Source organism: Podarcis pityusensis, assembly GCF_964106645.2.
Source record: "Podarcis pityusensis genome assembly, chromosome: 8".
Taxonomy (NCBI): Eukaryota; Metazoa; Chordata; class Lepidosauria; order Squamata; family Lacertidae; genus Podarcis; species Podarcis pityusensis.
Window position 1 is genome coordinate 2,066,705 of NC_138033.1, and position 15,788 is coordinate 2,082,492.

The following is a 15,788-nucleotide window of genomic DNA, read 5'->3' on the forward strand; positions in this document are numbered from 1 at the left end:
CCGCTTTTCTCCTCAAGTTTGGGGGTTCGAAAGAAAAATCATCCGGCGAACCGTTTCCAACCCGCTAAGAAAAGAAATCTGGGAACAAGAGAGGGCAACCCCCACGCCTGTTTTGGTTTGGAGATTTTTTTTGGGGGGGGGAGCTGCGCCACTGTTCCGCGCCTCCTCTCTTAACCGCACTTCAATTGCTGCAAATTAATTAAAACCTTGGAAACTTCCTGCAGCAAGCAGCTCTGGTGGTGGGTTGGGGAGGCGAAGGCGAGGCGAAGAAGGAGCCCGCGAGAGAAATAACCGGCAGTCGGCGTCACTAGTGGAGCCATGGACTTGTTTCGTCTCTGGATGAGGGTGGCGCTGGGTGGATCTTTGCACTTCGGTGGCTCATATGCTAAAGACTCCCCTGGACTTTGAATAAGATTGTGGTGTCTTTATTCTTTTAAGGATTCAAGGGAACTTACCAGGAACGTACAATTCAATCTGAAACAGACCAAACTGTATAATAGTGAGGGGCTCACACGAGCCTGCAACCAGCTATCCGCTGTGCATGTAAAAAGGGGAATGTAAACTCTGCTAAGTAAAGGAACTTGCTAGAGCAGGTTAGGAAGGATATTAATAAACAATATATCCTCTCCTGCCACCCTGAACATTCCCACACATTCAAGTAAATCAATAAAAATACTTAACTGAGGTTCTACACCCAACAGATATCCTAGCCCCACACACGCCTCAACACATCTTTACCCATACCTTCTTGTTGCACACTAAAGTACAGAAACAAGGCATGTGCCAGACAGAAAACGCCAACTATATGGGACACAGGTAGCAAATTCATCAGGACCCCATGGGAGAAAGGGGTGCAGAGCACGGCTTCCTGTCCTGAGTTTGAAACCGAGAGGCTCAGAACACGCAGATCTGAGGCCTGGGGGGAAAGGGGCTCACCGGCCACTTGAAGTGGAAAGGGACCCGGATGGGGCCGCTGGTGGCCACGGCGTTGCGGTCAGCAGGGACAATGTCGCTCAAGGCTGCCCCAAAGGTGCAGGGGGGCTCCGGAGAAACCACAGCCTGGGCGTGCTTCAGGCAGACGCGGAAGAAGAGGCGGCAGGGCTGGCTGCCGTGGCAGAAGCTCCGCAGGCTGCTGGTGGTGAAGGAGTGGACTTGAAGTTCGAAGACGCCGGCCAGCTCAGCCTGTGAGCAATAAAGAGAGGGTGGGGGGAAACCAGTTAACACAGGAGAGTCCTTGCAGCCCCCCCCCCCGAACTATTACAGGAACACAGGAAGCTATCTGTCTGATACCGAATCAGACCATTGGGTCCATCCAGACTAGCATTTTCTGCCCTGACTGGTGATAGGATACGATATCTTTATTGTCATTGTCCCATACAGAACAATGAAATGGAAAAATCTACATCAGACATTCAAAAACCCCTAAAAACTCTGAAACCCCATTTTAAAATACAATATACTCCTATAGAGACTCCTTATACTGCGTTTAAATCCAGAATTGCATTTGGGTAGAAACTGTTTCTCAGGTGGCTGGTCCTAGTCTTTATAACCCTGTACAGTGGCTCTCCAAGATTTCTGGCAGGTGTCTTTTCACAGCGCTTCCTGGAAATGCCGCTAGGAATTGAATCTAGGATTTCCTGCATCGTACACAGCAAATGCTCTGCCACTGAACTATTCATTTATTGATACCAATATTTGTATACCACTATGTCATAAATAAGGGACGCGGGTGGCGCTCTGGTGTAAACCACTGAGCCTCTTGGGCATGCCGATCAGAAGGTTGGCGGTTCGAATCCCTGTGACGGGGTGAGCTCCTGTTGCTCGGTCTCTGCTCCTGCCAACCTAGCAGTTTGAAAGCACCTCAAAGTGCAAGTAAATAAATAGGTACCGCTCCGGCAGGAAGGTAAACGGCGTTTCCGTGCGCTGCTCTGGTTTGCCAGAAGCGGCTTAGTCCTGCTGGCCACATGACCCGGAAGCTGTACACCGGCTCCCTCGGCCATAAAGCGAGATGAGCGCCGCAACCCCAGAGTCGGCCACGACTGGACTTAATGGTCAGAGGTCCTTTACCTTTATGTCAAATAGATATAGATATATAACCATATTTTTCTGTGTGTCACACACACACACACACACACACACACACACACACACACACACCGTGTATAAGACACCCCCTATTTTGGGGGACTCAAAATTAAGAAAATAGGGGGACATTGCCATGGGTTGTTAAGCTTTTTTGGGGGGACTGCCGAAAATCGGTCACCCAGCGTGCAAACACTGACAAAGGCGAGCGTCGCTGAAGCCACCAATCGTCTGCCCGTTCAATGCCGGCAGCCGCCAAAAAACCGCCCAATTGCCACAGCGGCAGCCCATCACAAACAGCCCTTGCGACAGCCACCAATCGCCCACCCTTGTGACGCTGAGAATCTCCTGCTCGCAGCTGAAACCAATCGCCCCCTCCCGCACTACCTGTGTATAAGATGAGTCCCAATTTGTAACATCATTTTTAAATAAATAAAAAACATCGTCTTATGCACGGAAAAATATGGTGTATCTCAAAGTGGTTTGCAGTGATAGAAATATAAAACCATACAAAGGTTAAATACAGACATCAATTAAGCATTATGGAAGGATGAATTCTTAACTGCCTTCATAGGCTTGGTGGAAAAGAAAAGTTGGCACAGTTATTCCATACTATTGGCAGAGTATTCCACAGGGCTGGGCCAATGACACAAAAGGCTTGGCTTCTCATGGTCAAATGAGCCTCACCAACTTGGGGAATGACCAACAATGTACCTGAAGCCGGTGTTAGAAACTCGGATATATAAACTAGGCAAGTCTTGGGGGCCAGACGGCTCTAAGGTCTTTTCAAATGATGGACTGACTGTGATGGATTCTCAGTTAAACATCTGGCAGGTTCAGATGGCAAGCTTGAGCTAGGTTAAGAGCATTGAGAACTTAAAGAAGAACTTAAAGTCAATTTGTTCAGGGATAGTCCACATATATATTGCCCTATTAATCCAAACTCTTTTTCTTAACGGTGACTCTTCCTGCTCAGGCTGCCCCGAAAACCCAATTTGGTTCCAGAAATTCATTTCTGATTGTGCAGATAAAATAGAACTGACAGAATACGACAGGGTGGGGTATCAGTGTGTGAAAACAGTCCAAATCCAGTGATCCCCAGATGCTGGAGATGTCAGGCACCATCCTGACGCCCAGGAATCTTCACTTGGTCGCAAGTGGTCCAAAGCCGGGTGCAAAATGCGCCTAGCGCCTGGCTAATTTCAAACATTGCCTGCAGCTGATCTCAGTGATCTGAGCTGGGATGTAAGGGTTCAGGTAATCCCTGAGGTAGCCTTGACCTAAGTTGTTCAAAAACCTTGAACCTAGCTCAGCAGTAAGTGGCAGTAACAATGTCCCTTTCCCCATCCTTACTCCTTACTCACAGCCTTTTATCCAGGCAGGAAGTGAAATCTGCACAGTGGGCAACAGTCAGCTTGCCAAACTCAATGTTACGCTCTGGACCCAATATGCTTGCCCTGAGGCCTCAGCCCACGACCACCCTGGCCCAGGCAGGGTGGGGGGCTGCACTGCAGCTGTTCGCAAAGCACAAACTTCATGGGTAGGCAAATTAAGGCCTAGGGGCTGGATCCTGCCCCGTCACCGTCTGAATCTGGCCCGCAGACGGTCCGGGAATCAGCGTGTTTTTACACGAGTAGAATGTGTCCTTTTATTTAAAATGCATTTGTGGGGCATAGGAATTAGTTCATCCCCCATCCCCAATATAGTCCGGCCCCCCACAAGGTTTGAGCAACAGTGGACTCGCCCCCGGCTGAAAAAGTTTGCTGATCTCTGACAAACTTCATAAACCCCCTCCAATGTTACAGCCAGTTCCCAGAGTACAGTGGTACCTCGGGTAAAGAACTTAATTCATTCTGGAGGTCCGTTCTTAACCTGAGGTACCACTTTAGCTAATGGGGCCTCCTGCTGCCACCGCTGCGCGATTTCTGTTCTCATCCTGAAGCAAAGTTCTTAACACAAGGTACTATTTCTGGGTTAGTGGAGTCTGTAACCTGAAGCGTCTGTAACCTGAGGTACCACTGTACTTATGGCTGCCAACCTTTTCAGAAGCTCTTGCAGGGGCGTCTTACCCACAGAGATTAGTGGCGTGGGGTGTCAGGGCACCAGATTTTGGAAGGCGCCACAGGCTGAGTGTCTGGGAAGGAGAGTCAGGGCGCACTCCCTTCCCGGCTCCCTTCTCTCAGCCACCCATCGGAGCGTGCTGCCTCCGGCTCAGGGAAGCCCCTTTGCGTCCCCTTCTGCCGGGGCTGCCTGGGTGCCTGATGGGCGCAATCGAGGGAAGGCGCAGGGCGCCCCTCTCTGACCACATCACTGCCTGCGCACCTCCCTGTGGAGTCTGCAAGCGGAGCAGAGAAGGGCCCTGTGCGATCCCGACACCGAGTGAGGATGGCACAGCCAGCAAGCCACCTGATCTGCTTGCTGGCCCTCCTGTGGCACAGACTTCCCCGGATGGGGGCATTTAAGGGGCACTGGGCGCTTAGAGGGAGGTTTCATGGAAGGCCATCTGGGTTGCAATCTGGGCGCCTCTTACTTACGTGCAGCACCAAGCACACATCGGACCACGTGATGTAAAGGAGCCGAACCAAAGTCCCCCCCCCCTCAAAATAGGTCGACAACTCTGGGAAACGGGGGGCAGCGCCGGAGAGATATTTGCACCATGGCGCCGGATATGCTTAAGACGGCCCTGAGCTCTTGCGCCAGGAACTACAGCTGGATTTGGCAACATCACCTTGCCAACAAAGGTCCATATAGTTAAAGCTATGGTTTTCCCAGTAGTGATGTATGGAAGTGAGAGCTGGACCACAAAGAAGGCTGAACCAATGCTTCTGAATTCTGGTGCTGGAGGAGACTCTTGAGAGTCCCATGGACTGCAATGAGATCAAACCGATCCATTGTGAAGGAAATTAGCCCTGAGTGCTCATTGGAAGGACAGATCCTGAAGCTGAGGCTCCAGGACTTTGGCCACCTCATGAGAAGAGAAGACTCCCTGGAAAAGACCCTGATGTTGGGAAAGATGGAGGGCACAAGGAGAAGGGGACGACGGAGGACGAGATGGTGGGACAGTATTCTTGAAGCTACCAGCATGAGTTTGACCAAACTGCGGGAGGCAGTGGAAGACAGGAGGGCCTGGCGTGCTCTGGTCCAGGGGGTCACGAAGAGGCGGACACGACTAAACGACTAAACAACAACAACAACCAGTTGAAAGTGTTCATCTCCATGCTGTCAAAAAATTAACAATTGCCCGATTTCTACACACGGTTGTAGGGTAGGGCTGCCATATTTCAAAAAGTGAAAATCCAGACACAAAAGTTCTTGAGCTTTTTAAAAATTCTGGCCAAAGTTGTTGAGCTTTTTGGGCAAAATTTTGCCGGACATTTTGTCGTTTTCCCACCCATGCGCTGCTTCCGACCGCAGGGTTCCGGCATCCTGTTCTCACAGTGGCCAACCAGATGTCTGTGGGGAGCATGTTGCCCAGAAACTTGCATCATGTTCCCCACCCCATCTGACCATGACAAGGGCTCTTTCTTCCTCTGAGCTCTTTTTGCAGAGAAAGCAATGTCTCTTTCCCAGACACCGCCATCTAGAGCAGGACACTGCAGTTGCTCTCCCAGTCTCTTTCTTTATGCCCCCACCTCCTTTTACAACAATAGCGAATCATATACAGTCATACCTCGGGTTACAGACGCTTCAGGTTGTGTTTCTTCGGGTTATGGACTGCCAAAACCAGAAGTACCAGAATGGGTTAATTCTGGGTTTTGGCGGTCGCGCATGCGCAGAAGCGCTAAATCGGACTTTGCGCAGAAGCACCGAGTCACAATCCGCGCAGACGCAAAGCTGCAGGTTGTAAACGTGCATCCCGCACGGATCACGTTCGCAACCCGAGCATCCACTGCACTCACAGCAGAATCTAAATTACAATCTACATTAATTACACTGCACACTTTCCCTCCATTCTGGAAACAGCAGTTCTTGGCCTTCCTTGATCTCTGCTTAGACATTTCCATTGTGCATCTCTCTCTCTCTCTCTCACATACACACACACAGAACATTTCACACAAATTCCACCCTACTTTCCTGAGTCTGGAGGTAGATATATTTGTGTGTGTTGGTGGGCAGGAGGGAAGGAGACTAGCTTCCTGGAGGAACTGTAAAGACTTTATAGACGTAGTACCCACCCCACTTTTGTGAGGAAACCCTCGCACTTTTGCAAACAGCCATGTGAAACAAATTTGCTGCTCTCCTGCTTCTCACTGAATCTATGGCCAGGTAGCTCACCCATCGGATGTTCCCTGAAGCAGCCCCAACCTGGTGGAAATTAGACTGGCCTCAACGAGAGCCAGGGCCTTTTGGGCTGTGGCCCCGGCCTGGTACAACGTTCTCACAAGAGACCAGGGCCCTGCGGGATCTGACATCTTTCCGCAGGGCCTGCAAGACAGAGCTGTTCTGCCAGGCCTCTGGGCAGGATGCAGTTTGACTTACTTACTTCCCTTTGCATAAAACAAGCTCAGAGGAAGCCCCCAACCTGCTCACAGGTCCTTGTATGATCAGTGGAAACAGTTGGTCCTGGCAAGTATTAAGCACATTGTGTTGTTTTTATGATGCTAGCCGCTCTGAGCCCGGTCTTGGCCGGGGAGGGCGGGATACGAATAAAAATTTATTTATTTATTTGTATTTATTATAAAGACACCCCAGTATTGAAGAAGGTGAAAAATACTAACTAATAACCTGAGCCTATACAGTGGTACCTCAGGTTACAGACGCTTCAGGTTACAGACTCCGCTAACCCAGAAATAGTACCTCGGGTTAAGAACTTTGCTTCAGGGTGAGAACAGAAATTGCGCAGCGGCGGCAGCGGGAGGCCCCATTAGTTAAAGTGGTGCTTCAGGTTAAGAACAGTTTCAGGTTAAGAACGGACCTCCGGAACAAATTAAGTTCTTAACCCGAGGTACCACTGTACATGCTTTCCTGGAAGGGTTTGTGAGAAGGAATGCAGCCTAAGCCTAAACTTAATTGCAGCCGGAGTTTATTATTTATTACGGTACATTTTAGATCATTCCTGAATTCCAGAGGGTTGGACTAGATGACCCTTGGGGTCACTTCCAAATCTACAATTCTATGATTCTATGACCTTTCCTTCAAGGAGTCTGAGGTGGCGCACACTGTTCTCACCCTCTCCATTTAATCCCCACAACAGCCCTGAGAAGTAGGTTATGCTGAGAGACAGTGACAGGCCAAGGCCACCCAGTCAGCTTTAGGGATGGGTGGAGATTTGAACCCGGCTCTCTGGTCCGAGTCTGACACTCTAACCACACTAGCATCCAGAGTCTGCTTTTTCAACACCAAGAAGATAAATAAACTTTATTCGCATTAGCAACAGTAAAACATTACAGTATACGCAGAAAAGGAAATGATATAAAAGCACAATTTAAAGTCCTGAATCAGAAAGGCTGAAACTACATTTAACAACCGTGATCCAAAACACTGCCACAAAAAGGTTTCAACACCAAGGGTCAACTATGGAGTAATAAAGATGGGGTGGGGTGGGGGACGACGACACACAGTTCCAAAACACCCGAAAGACTAATTTATCATGGCAAGAACCAAGCGCACGAAGAGGACAGTAAAGAAGGGTGTGCGTGTGTGCGTGTCAAAAAAGAAGACCACTGTGCTTACACGCTGGTCCAGCGGAGACGGGAGGAATTGCAATGCAAGATTAAAATGCAAATGGCCTGGCAAGAAAGAGCACAGGTCAGGGTGGGTAGGAAGAGTGTAAGATTTAAGTGTACAGTGGTAACTCAGGTTAAGTATTTAATTCGTTCCGGAGGTCCGTTCTTAACCTGAAACTGTTTTTAACCTGAGGCACCACTTTAGCTAAAGGGGCCTCCTGCTGCCACCACGCCACCAGAGCCTGATTTCTGTTCTCATCCTGAGGCAAAGTTCTTAACCTGAAGCACTATTTCTGGGTTAGCGGAGTCTGTAACCTGAAGCGTATGTAACCTGAGGTACCACTATAAAAACAAGGGAGGTGGCGGACTCTCCTACCCTGGAGGTTTTGAAGCAGAGGTTGGATGGTCGTCTGTCATGGATGCTTTAGCTGAGATTCCAGCACTGCAGGGGGTTGGACTAGATGACCCTCGGGGGTCCCTTCCAACTCTGATTCCATGACTGCACTGATGTCTATATAACAAGCCTAAGAAGAGACCTGTTGGATCAGGCCAAGGATCCATCTAATCCAGTATCCTGTTCTTGCAGTGGCCAACCAGATCTGTGGATCCCAAATAGAGGTCCATGCTATGGGGCAGAGAGGACTTCTGGGGACGCCCACAAACAGCCACAAATGCTGCGAGAAATCTACTACTAAATTAATACTTCCATGTGCAGATCTTTCTCTCTCTCTCTCTCTCTCACACACACACACACCCCCAACCCAGACCCTGAAAGTTGCAATCATTAGGTGGAAGAAAACATCTGCTCTTCTACTCCTGTCCTTCAGGTCAATGCCTTCTGCAACCAGGCGGGGGCCTCGTTGCCAGGTCAGAGAAGGGGAGTAGCCAAGGCGAGGGGCTTATCACTCCTCCTCAATATTTCATGCCAACAGCACACAAGAGTGAACATCCATGCGCTCATCTGCCCAAACAGATTGCTGAGCTAGAGATTTTTTAAAGTCTAGGACAGTGGTGGCCAAACAGTGGTGGCTGTTGCTGAATTCTCATCATCCCTAACTTTTGGCTATGGCGGATGGAAGTTTGAAAAGGCAAAAGTTTAGGAGAGGAAAAACCCAGTTCACAAAGGATTCCGCAACAAGTTTTCATGGGGACCGCAGGAAACAGACAAAACGGCACTTTGATTCAAGAAAGATCCTGATTCATTTAACTGCTCTTCTCTTTACCACTGACACACACACACAGCAACCAAATCTAAGCAAACTTCAACCCCAAAACTTCTCTTTTTAGAACACCGTCATCCACTCTAATTCAAATCCCAGTTTTGGTGAAGGGGCTGTGCACAGACAATTCCCTAAATTTCCTGACAGAAGACATTTCCAGATTTTGCCCTTTTAATCTCTGTGCAATTGCTGCATCAGAATCTTAGTCTCACCAGACATCCATTATCATCACTCATGCAAATAGCGTTTTCCGAAAGTGTGCCCAAAGTTGGTGTACTGAGCTGCCTCTGGAATTGCACAGTGAGGGGGAAGCGATAAATGCATATACTGTACGTACATCAATAAAGCATCAGCCTACACCCCACCTCTTCATTCAATCTGGATTGAAATCTGAGCACTTCTTTTTCAAAAAAACCTGTTGCAAACAACCCACTTGTGATATGGCAACAACCCATTTACAGTATGAAGCCCTTGTCTGGAAGCAGCCTAATTAAAAATCACATTTTGTCTTAAACGCAGTACAAAAAACTTCTGAAGACAACAGCAGATGTGCTCCACGCAAGTTGCTTTTGCTTTACCAACCCAGGACCAGATTCCTTTAAAAACAAACAAACAAACAGCTTCCTTCTGTTCTGCTCTATTTCCGAAGGATTTAGTAACAACCACAGTTGCTTAAGTTAAGAGTGTTGGATGAGGACTGGGCCACTCAGCCATGACCCTCACCACATATCCTTGGTCCATCAACCTAACCTACCTCAGTTGCTGAAAGGATAAAATGGGGGGAGCCATATATACTACATTTAGGTCCTTGGAAGAATGGCAGGATATGCAATTAATAACAAGTAGCTATTATAAAGATCCAAAGTTTCATGGTAGCACTTGTTTAGGCAAGTCCTATCTAGAGATACGCAGCCTTCCAAAAGGCTGCACACATTTCCCACCTATACACAGTAATGTGGACTAGAAACTTGAAAAACCCGACATCTGGCACGACCTTCCTTTTACTATGAACATCTTGCCTGAGACCTCGGGGTTTGCAGCCTGAAGGCTGGGGTGCCAAACGCAGCCTTCTTCCCCAGAGCGCACGCAAACGGACCAGTCTTCTTCCATAGGTACCAACTCCCTGGGTCCCCGGGCACCCGCAAAATTCTATTAAGGGGCCCGGGGCACCCACAAATTTCGGTGCCAGGGCTATGCACGCTGCACGGCACCCACGGCCGCGGGGCCAAGTTGACACTCCTGTCTGTCTCCTACTCAACAGCAAAGCTTGGGTAGATAGATACCCAAGTGTCTGTACACACACGAGCGCAAGGGCTACTTTATTCGCAGCAAACCACCTGCTCCTCCTCGGATTCACCTAAAATCGCCATAAACGGGCATCGGGAGCGGGAGGCGAAGGCACCTTTAACTCCTACACCCCTCCTCGCGCGTAGGAAACAGCGCGTTTTGCCAGCGGGTCCGGCTGCGCGCTCTCTTTACGCGCGAGAATCCGATGGCTGCGCACTCACCCGCGGGGCGCACAGCAGCGCCAGGAAGCCGGAGAAGAGGAGGCGGAGAGCCATGTAGCCGGGACTCCAAGGAGAGGAGGAAGGCGAGCTCCTGAGACTCTGCAGAGAGCCAAGTCCCCGGCGAGCGGCGTCCAAGAGCAGCAGCAAAAGGGGAGAAGTGGAGCCAAAGCGGCGGGGAGCGCAGACGAAGCCGCAGGTGCCGCGCTGGGGAACAGGCTGGAGATCAAACAGGAGCAGGAAGGCACGCGCGCAGCTTATGAATGGAAGCGTAAAGGGGCCCCTCCGAACTTCTTATAGGCAGGGCGGGCCTTGGCCCCGCCTCCGGCAGCCAGAGGCCACGCCCCCTCGGAGAAGCAAAAACTTTCCAAACCGCTCCCCCCCAACCGACTCCCCCGACGTCTTCTCTTTTCTTCTTTGCACAATGAGACCTGCTAGCTGCTGTATTAGAGGGAACGCCGAGAGGAAGCAGGCAGGACGCCTGGGTCCCCTTGGAAAAGTCGAGGTAGAGAGTGGCTGGTTGGTTGGAGCAGAGAAAGCCTTGCTTTTTTCTCTCTTTCTTATTCAGTTCTCTCAACACACAGCAGCGTCACAAAGATATATAACGAAATGTGGCACCTTGACCCAGGAGCTGGTGTTTCGGGAACACGTGCAAAATAACACCGAAATAACATTCAGGTCTTATCCTAGGCTGCACGAAACATTTCGGTGAACTTAAACGGGAAGGTTTTTGTTTCTATTCCCACTTTTCTTCCAAGGAATTCAGAGGCAGCAGCACCCATTTTAACCTCCCAACAACCCTGTTTGGTGACTTAGGCTGAGACTCGTATTAACCAGCCCAAAGTCAAAGGGCAGATTCCTGCCCACTTTGCTCTTGCCCCCACAGCTGCTCCTTGCCCCAGGCAGCTGTGTTGCTCTCTTTTATTTGCATTTACTTATTGCATTTATTTGCACCCCCAAAGTGGGGTCCCCAGGGAGTCTGACCAGACCCCAACCAGCTCAGCTTCAACAGAATGGCAACTGCAGTTGCCTTGAGAGGATATATACGCCTGTAATAGCAGGAAGGTCCATATAGTTCAAGCCATGGTTTTCCCAGTAGTGATGTATGGAAGGGAGAGCTGGACCATAAAGAAGGCTGATCGCCGAAGAATGGATGCTTTTGAATTCTGGTGCTGGAGGAGACTCTTGAGAGTCCCATGGACTGCAAGAAGATCAAACCTCTCCATTCTGAAGGAAATCAGCCCTGAGTGCTCACCAGAAGGACAGATCCTGAAGCTGAGGCTCCAAGACTTTGGCCACCTCATGAGAAGACTCCCTGGAAAAGACCCTGATGTTGGGAAAGATGGAGGGCACAAGGAGAAGGGGACGACAGAGGACGAGATGGTGGGACAGTGTTCTCGAAGCTACCGGCATGAGTCTGACCAAACTGCGGGAGGCAGTGGAAGACAGGAGGGCCTGGCGTGCTCTGGTCCAGGGGGTCACGAAGAGGCGGACATGACTAAACAACAACAATAGCAGGAAGCCCCCTGAGAAAGCAGCTTTCCTCAGATGGAGATGCAGCACCAGGGAAAGCAAAACTGCACCCGTTGAATTTCTGCCCTCTAGGCATCTGTTCGAGGCAAAGAACCTAGAGGGCAGGTTCTCTTTAACAGTTTGAAAGGAGCAGATAATCAAGTTGTCCGTTCTCTACAAGAGCTTCCGCCTCTGTTTCTCTCGAGTTTTATTTTACAAAATCTCCCCCATCTCTCTCTCTGTGGCTGGAACCGTACAGCAGTGGTTTTTTATTCAGTTTGAAAGGTTCTGGGGAGAGGGGCATTCTGAGAACAGCAGGATTGCTCCAGCTGTATGCTAATCGTAGCACCTGCCCCCTTAAAAGTCTCTGGAGCCAGCGCTGCCCTTCCAAGTCCCCGGACTCTGCGGCCTGCCATCCCCAGCGTGCTGGCGGGTCTCATTGATAACCAACTGGATTTGCTTCCAAGTAAATACAGTTTTTCTGCCCACGTTTCTTAATCCCATCAAGCGCTCCAGCTCATCCTCACCATGTGCAAGAAAACTAACATCATATTTAAAACTCCCCAGGGGTGGGGGGAGTGCTGGCATATAACCCAAGCACCAGACAGCGTTATTGGAGGTTCCTGTTTGACTCCGGATTGATGGCTCCGAAAATTATAGCAAACGACACTTGTTGAAAAATTCTCGAAACGTCTAAAAGCAAAAAATAGCAACACAGGGTGTGATGGATTGCCCAGTAGGCAGACTTAAGCACCATATTCTTTTCAGTGTTTAGGGACTCTAAAGGTCTTAACCAGGCCCTGCCCTGATGATTTTGTTGTTACTTTATTCAGTATATCTGAACAGCTAATGTTTAAGGGATCCACTGGTAACACCTCATGGACAACTATATTCAGATAAAAGGTAAAGGTAAAGGACCCCTGACAGTTAAGTCCAGACATGAACGACTCTGGGGTTGTGACACTCATCTCGCTTTACTGGCCGAAGCAGCCGGCGTTTGTCCGCAGACAGTTTTTCCCGGTCATGTGGCCAGCAGGACTAAGCCGCTTCTGGCAAAACCAGAGCAGTGCACAGAAACGCTGTTTACCTTCCCGCTGGAGTGGTACCTATTTATCTACTTGCACTTTGACGTGCTTTCGAACTGCTAGGTTGGCAGGAGCAGGGAGCGAGCAACGGGAGCTCACCCCATGGCGGGGATTCGAACCGCCGACCTTCTGATTGGCAAGTCCAAGCGGCTCAGTGGTTTAGACCACAGCACCACCCACGTCCCTAATGAGATCTGTACTTGTATCAAATCAGGCAAGATTGCTGGGGACCCAAGGACAAAGGAGGGTGTAGGGAATATTACATTTGTTTTAGGTTTTTTGCATAACTTGTGTTGTGGAAAATCAACAAATTAATAGGTAGATGATAGGTGATAGATAGATAAGATAGATGATAGATAGATATAGATGATAGATAGATAGATGGATGGATGGATTAAAATCATTTCTATGGGATCCAGTTGGAGGGCAGTTTTCAGGGAGCTCCATTAACACAGGAGATCCAAAGTTGGCACAATATTTTTAACTGTTTGAAAACTTAAACAGTAACATAAGCTACTGCTTCTTATTAAAAGAACACACACACACACACACATCAAGATCAGAAGATACAACACAGGGATCCTTTATCAGCATTTAGAGGCCTGTGTATTTAGCATAATAATTTGCCTTCCTTTTTCTGATTTTCAACATCCCGTGGTGTTCAGGCACATAGGTTTTGATCTGTGTAGAAATCTGAGTGACTGAGGAGTCTGTGGGACCTCAAAGCTTACACTTCCTAAATTCCCCATCCTACAATGGCAACCAGTTCACTGAATGTGTAACAAGTGTTTTAACACGACACAACTTGAAACCCTGGTTAAAAACTCCACACATCACTTCTGTTTGTTTTCCACAGAGTCTGATTCTGTGTTCACCTTTTCTTCCACTCCCCCACCTCCATTTTCCCCCCAGGCCCTCCCAGATGCCCCCAGCTTCGGCTGCTGACCTGCGAGTGCTTTGGCAAACTGTTGATTACTTTATTATTTGAAGGTGGGGAGAGAGAGATGTCTGTACCTCAGCTGTGACCCCTGGACAGGTTCAGTCCAGAAGGTGCCAGCTGTTGCGTCCATGGACTGAAGCATGGGAGGGGGGGAAATGCTCAGTCAAACATGCGCCCCAGTACCTAAGATGATCTCCATGTTCACTCAACTGGAAGAATGCCAACCTTTGCTTCTGTTCAACTGTTGGTAACAATGCTTGGAACGTCCCCTCTAGAATGACACAGATGGAGATGGAGACTCTTCCAGATGGCTCTGCACTCTTCCATTGACTGGGGGCCATTTCAAATCTCCCCACTTCCTAAAATTAAGTTGCAAATCAAGCCTTGAGCACTGTTGACATAGCTGGAACCCCATTTCCCACAATCAGAAGGACTAGAGCCATCATTATTTGCGGGCGTGGAGGACTCCCTGGTCCTGAATGGGGCAACTGTGCCCCTGAAGGACCAGGTGTGCAGCCTTTGGACTCACAGCTGTCCATGGAGGCGCAGGTCCATTCTGTGTCCAGGGCAGCTGTCTACCAGCTCCATCTGGTACGCAGGATGAAACCCTCCTTGCCCACAGACTGTCTCGCCAGAGTGGTGCATGCTCTGGTTATCTCTCGCTTGGACTACTGCAATGCGCTCTACGTGGGGCTACCTTTGAAGGTGACCCAGAAACTACAACTAATCCAGAATGCAGCAGCTAGACTGGGGACTGGGAGTGACCTCCGAGACCATATAACACCAGTCTTGAAAGTCCTACATTGGCTCCCAGTATGTTTCCGAGCACAATTCAAAGTGTTGGTGCTGACCTTTAAAGCCTTTAAAGTCTCCACCTCCATCGTTCTGCCCCGACACTGAGGTCCAGCTCCGAGGGCCTTCTGGCGGTTCCCTCACTGCGATAAGCCAAGTTACAGGGTACCAGGCAGAGGGCCTTCTCGGTGGTGGCACCCGCCCGTGGAACGCCCTCCCACCAGATGTCAAAGAGAAAAATACGGTAACTACCAAACTTATAGGAGACATCTGAAGGCAGCCCTGTTTAGGGAAGCTTTTAATGTTTAATAGGTTATTGTTTTGTTGGAAGCCGCCCAGAGTGGCTGGGGAAACCCAGCCAGATGGGCGGGGTATAAATAATAAATTATTATTATTATTATTCAACCTAAACAGATTTCAATTATGCTGAACAGGCAAGTTTTGCCCTTGCAGGCAGAAGCTCAGAGATCTCCCTCCCTGTCCCACAAAAAAAGCAGCCTGGAATTTGGATGACTAGTCCACGAGGACAACTGACCAATTCTTCAAAGGTCAGCGATTCATTGCTGCGGCCTGCCCCCCACTGCAAGGCCTTAATGCCTTTCCCAGGGACACACTTTTTTCCCCACTCCGCCCCCAATGCATTTGCCAGCCCAAGGTGTCGAAACAATGGGGAAGGTGATAGGGCGGTAGGGGGGCGCCCCAGATTCCTGCCATGTGCCGCCAGGGTGTGAAACTGCAGCCCCTTCTCCCTGGGGGTGGGCAACACACAGCTGAATAGGAGGCACACTCTTTCGCACCTCGACACATGGTGAGGAGGGGGGGGGGGTCAGCCCTGGTGCACGAATGAAAAGGACAATACCCATTCGCACATTGTCAAGAAGAGCGTCTCAGAGCATTTCCCAAGTTGAGTAAAAGCCAAGTCAGGATCCAGGAGAGGTAAAATTGACAAACGGTTGAGGGGTTGGGTATGTTTAGCTGGAGAAGAG

At 49.5% G+C, this 15,788-nt stretch overlaps 1 protein-coding gene across 1 annotated transcript in view; it reads right to left on the reverse strand.

Moving 5' to 3' along the window:
- Positions 1-10,734, reverse strand: part of DLL3 (delta like canonical Notch ligand 3) — a 157,342-nt gene extending 146,608 nt beyond the window's left edge. Inside the window, exons 1-2 of the mRNA XM_081018900.1 lie at positions 10,477-10,734; positions 937-1,182 (exon numbers count right to left, since the gene is read on the reverse strand). Coding sequence (XP_080875026.1) covers positions 937-1,182; positions 10,477-10,530 — 300 coding nt within the window. The 5' untranslated portion in view covers positions 10,531-10,734. The remainder of the gene's footprint in view (positions 1-936; positions 1,183-10,476) is intronic.
- Positions 10,735-15,788: the final 5,054 nt, after the last annotated feature.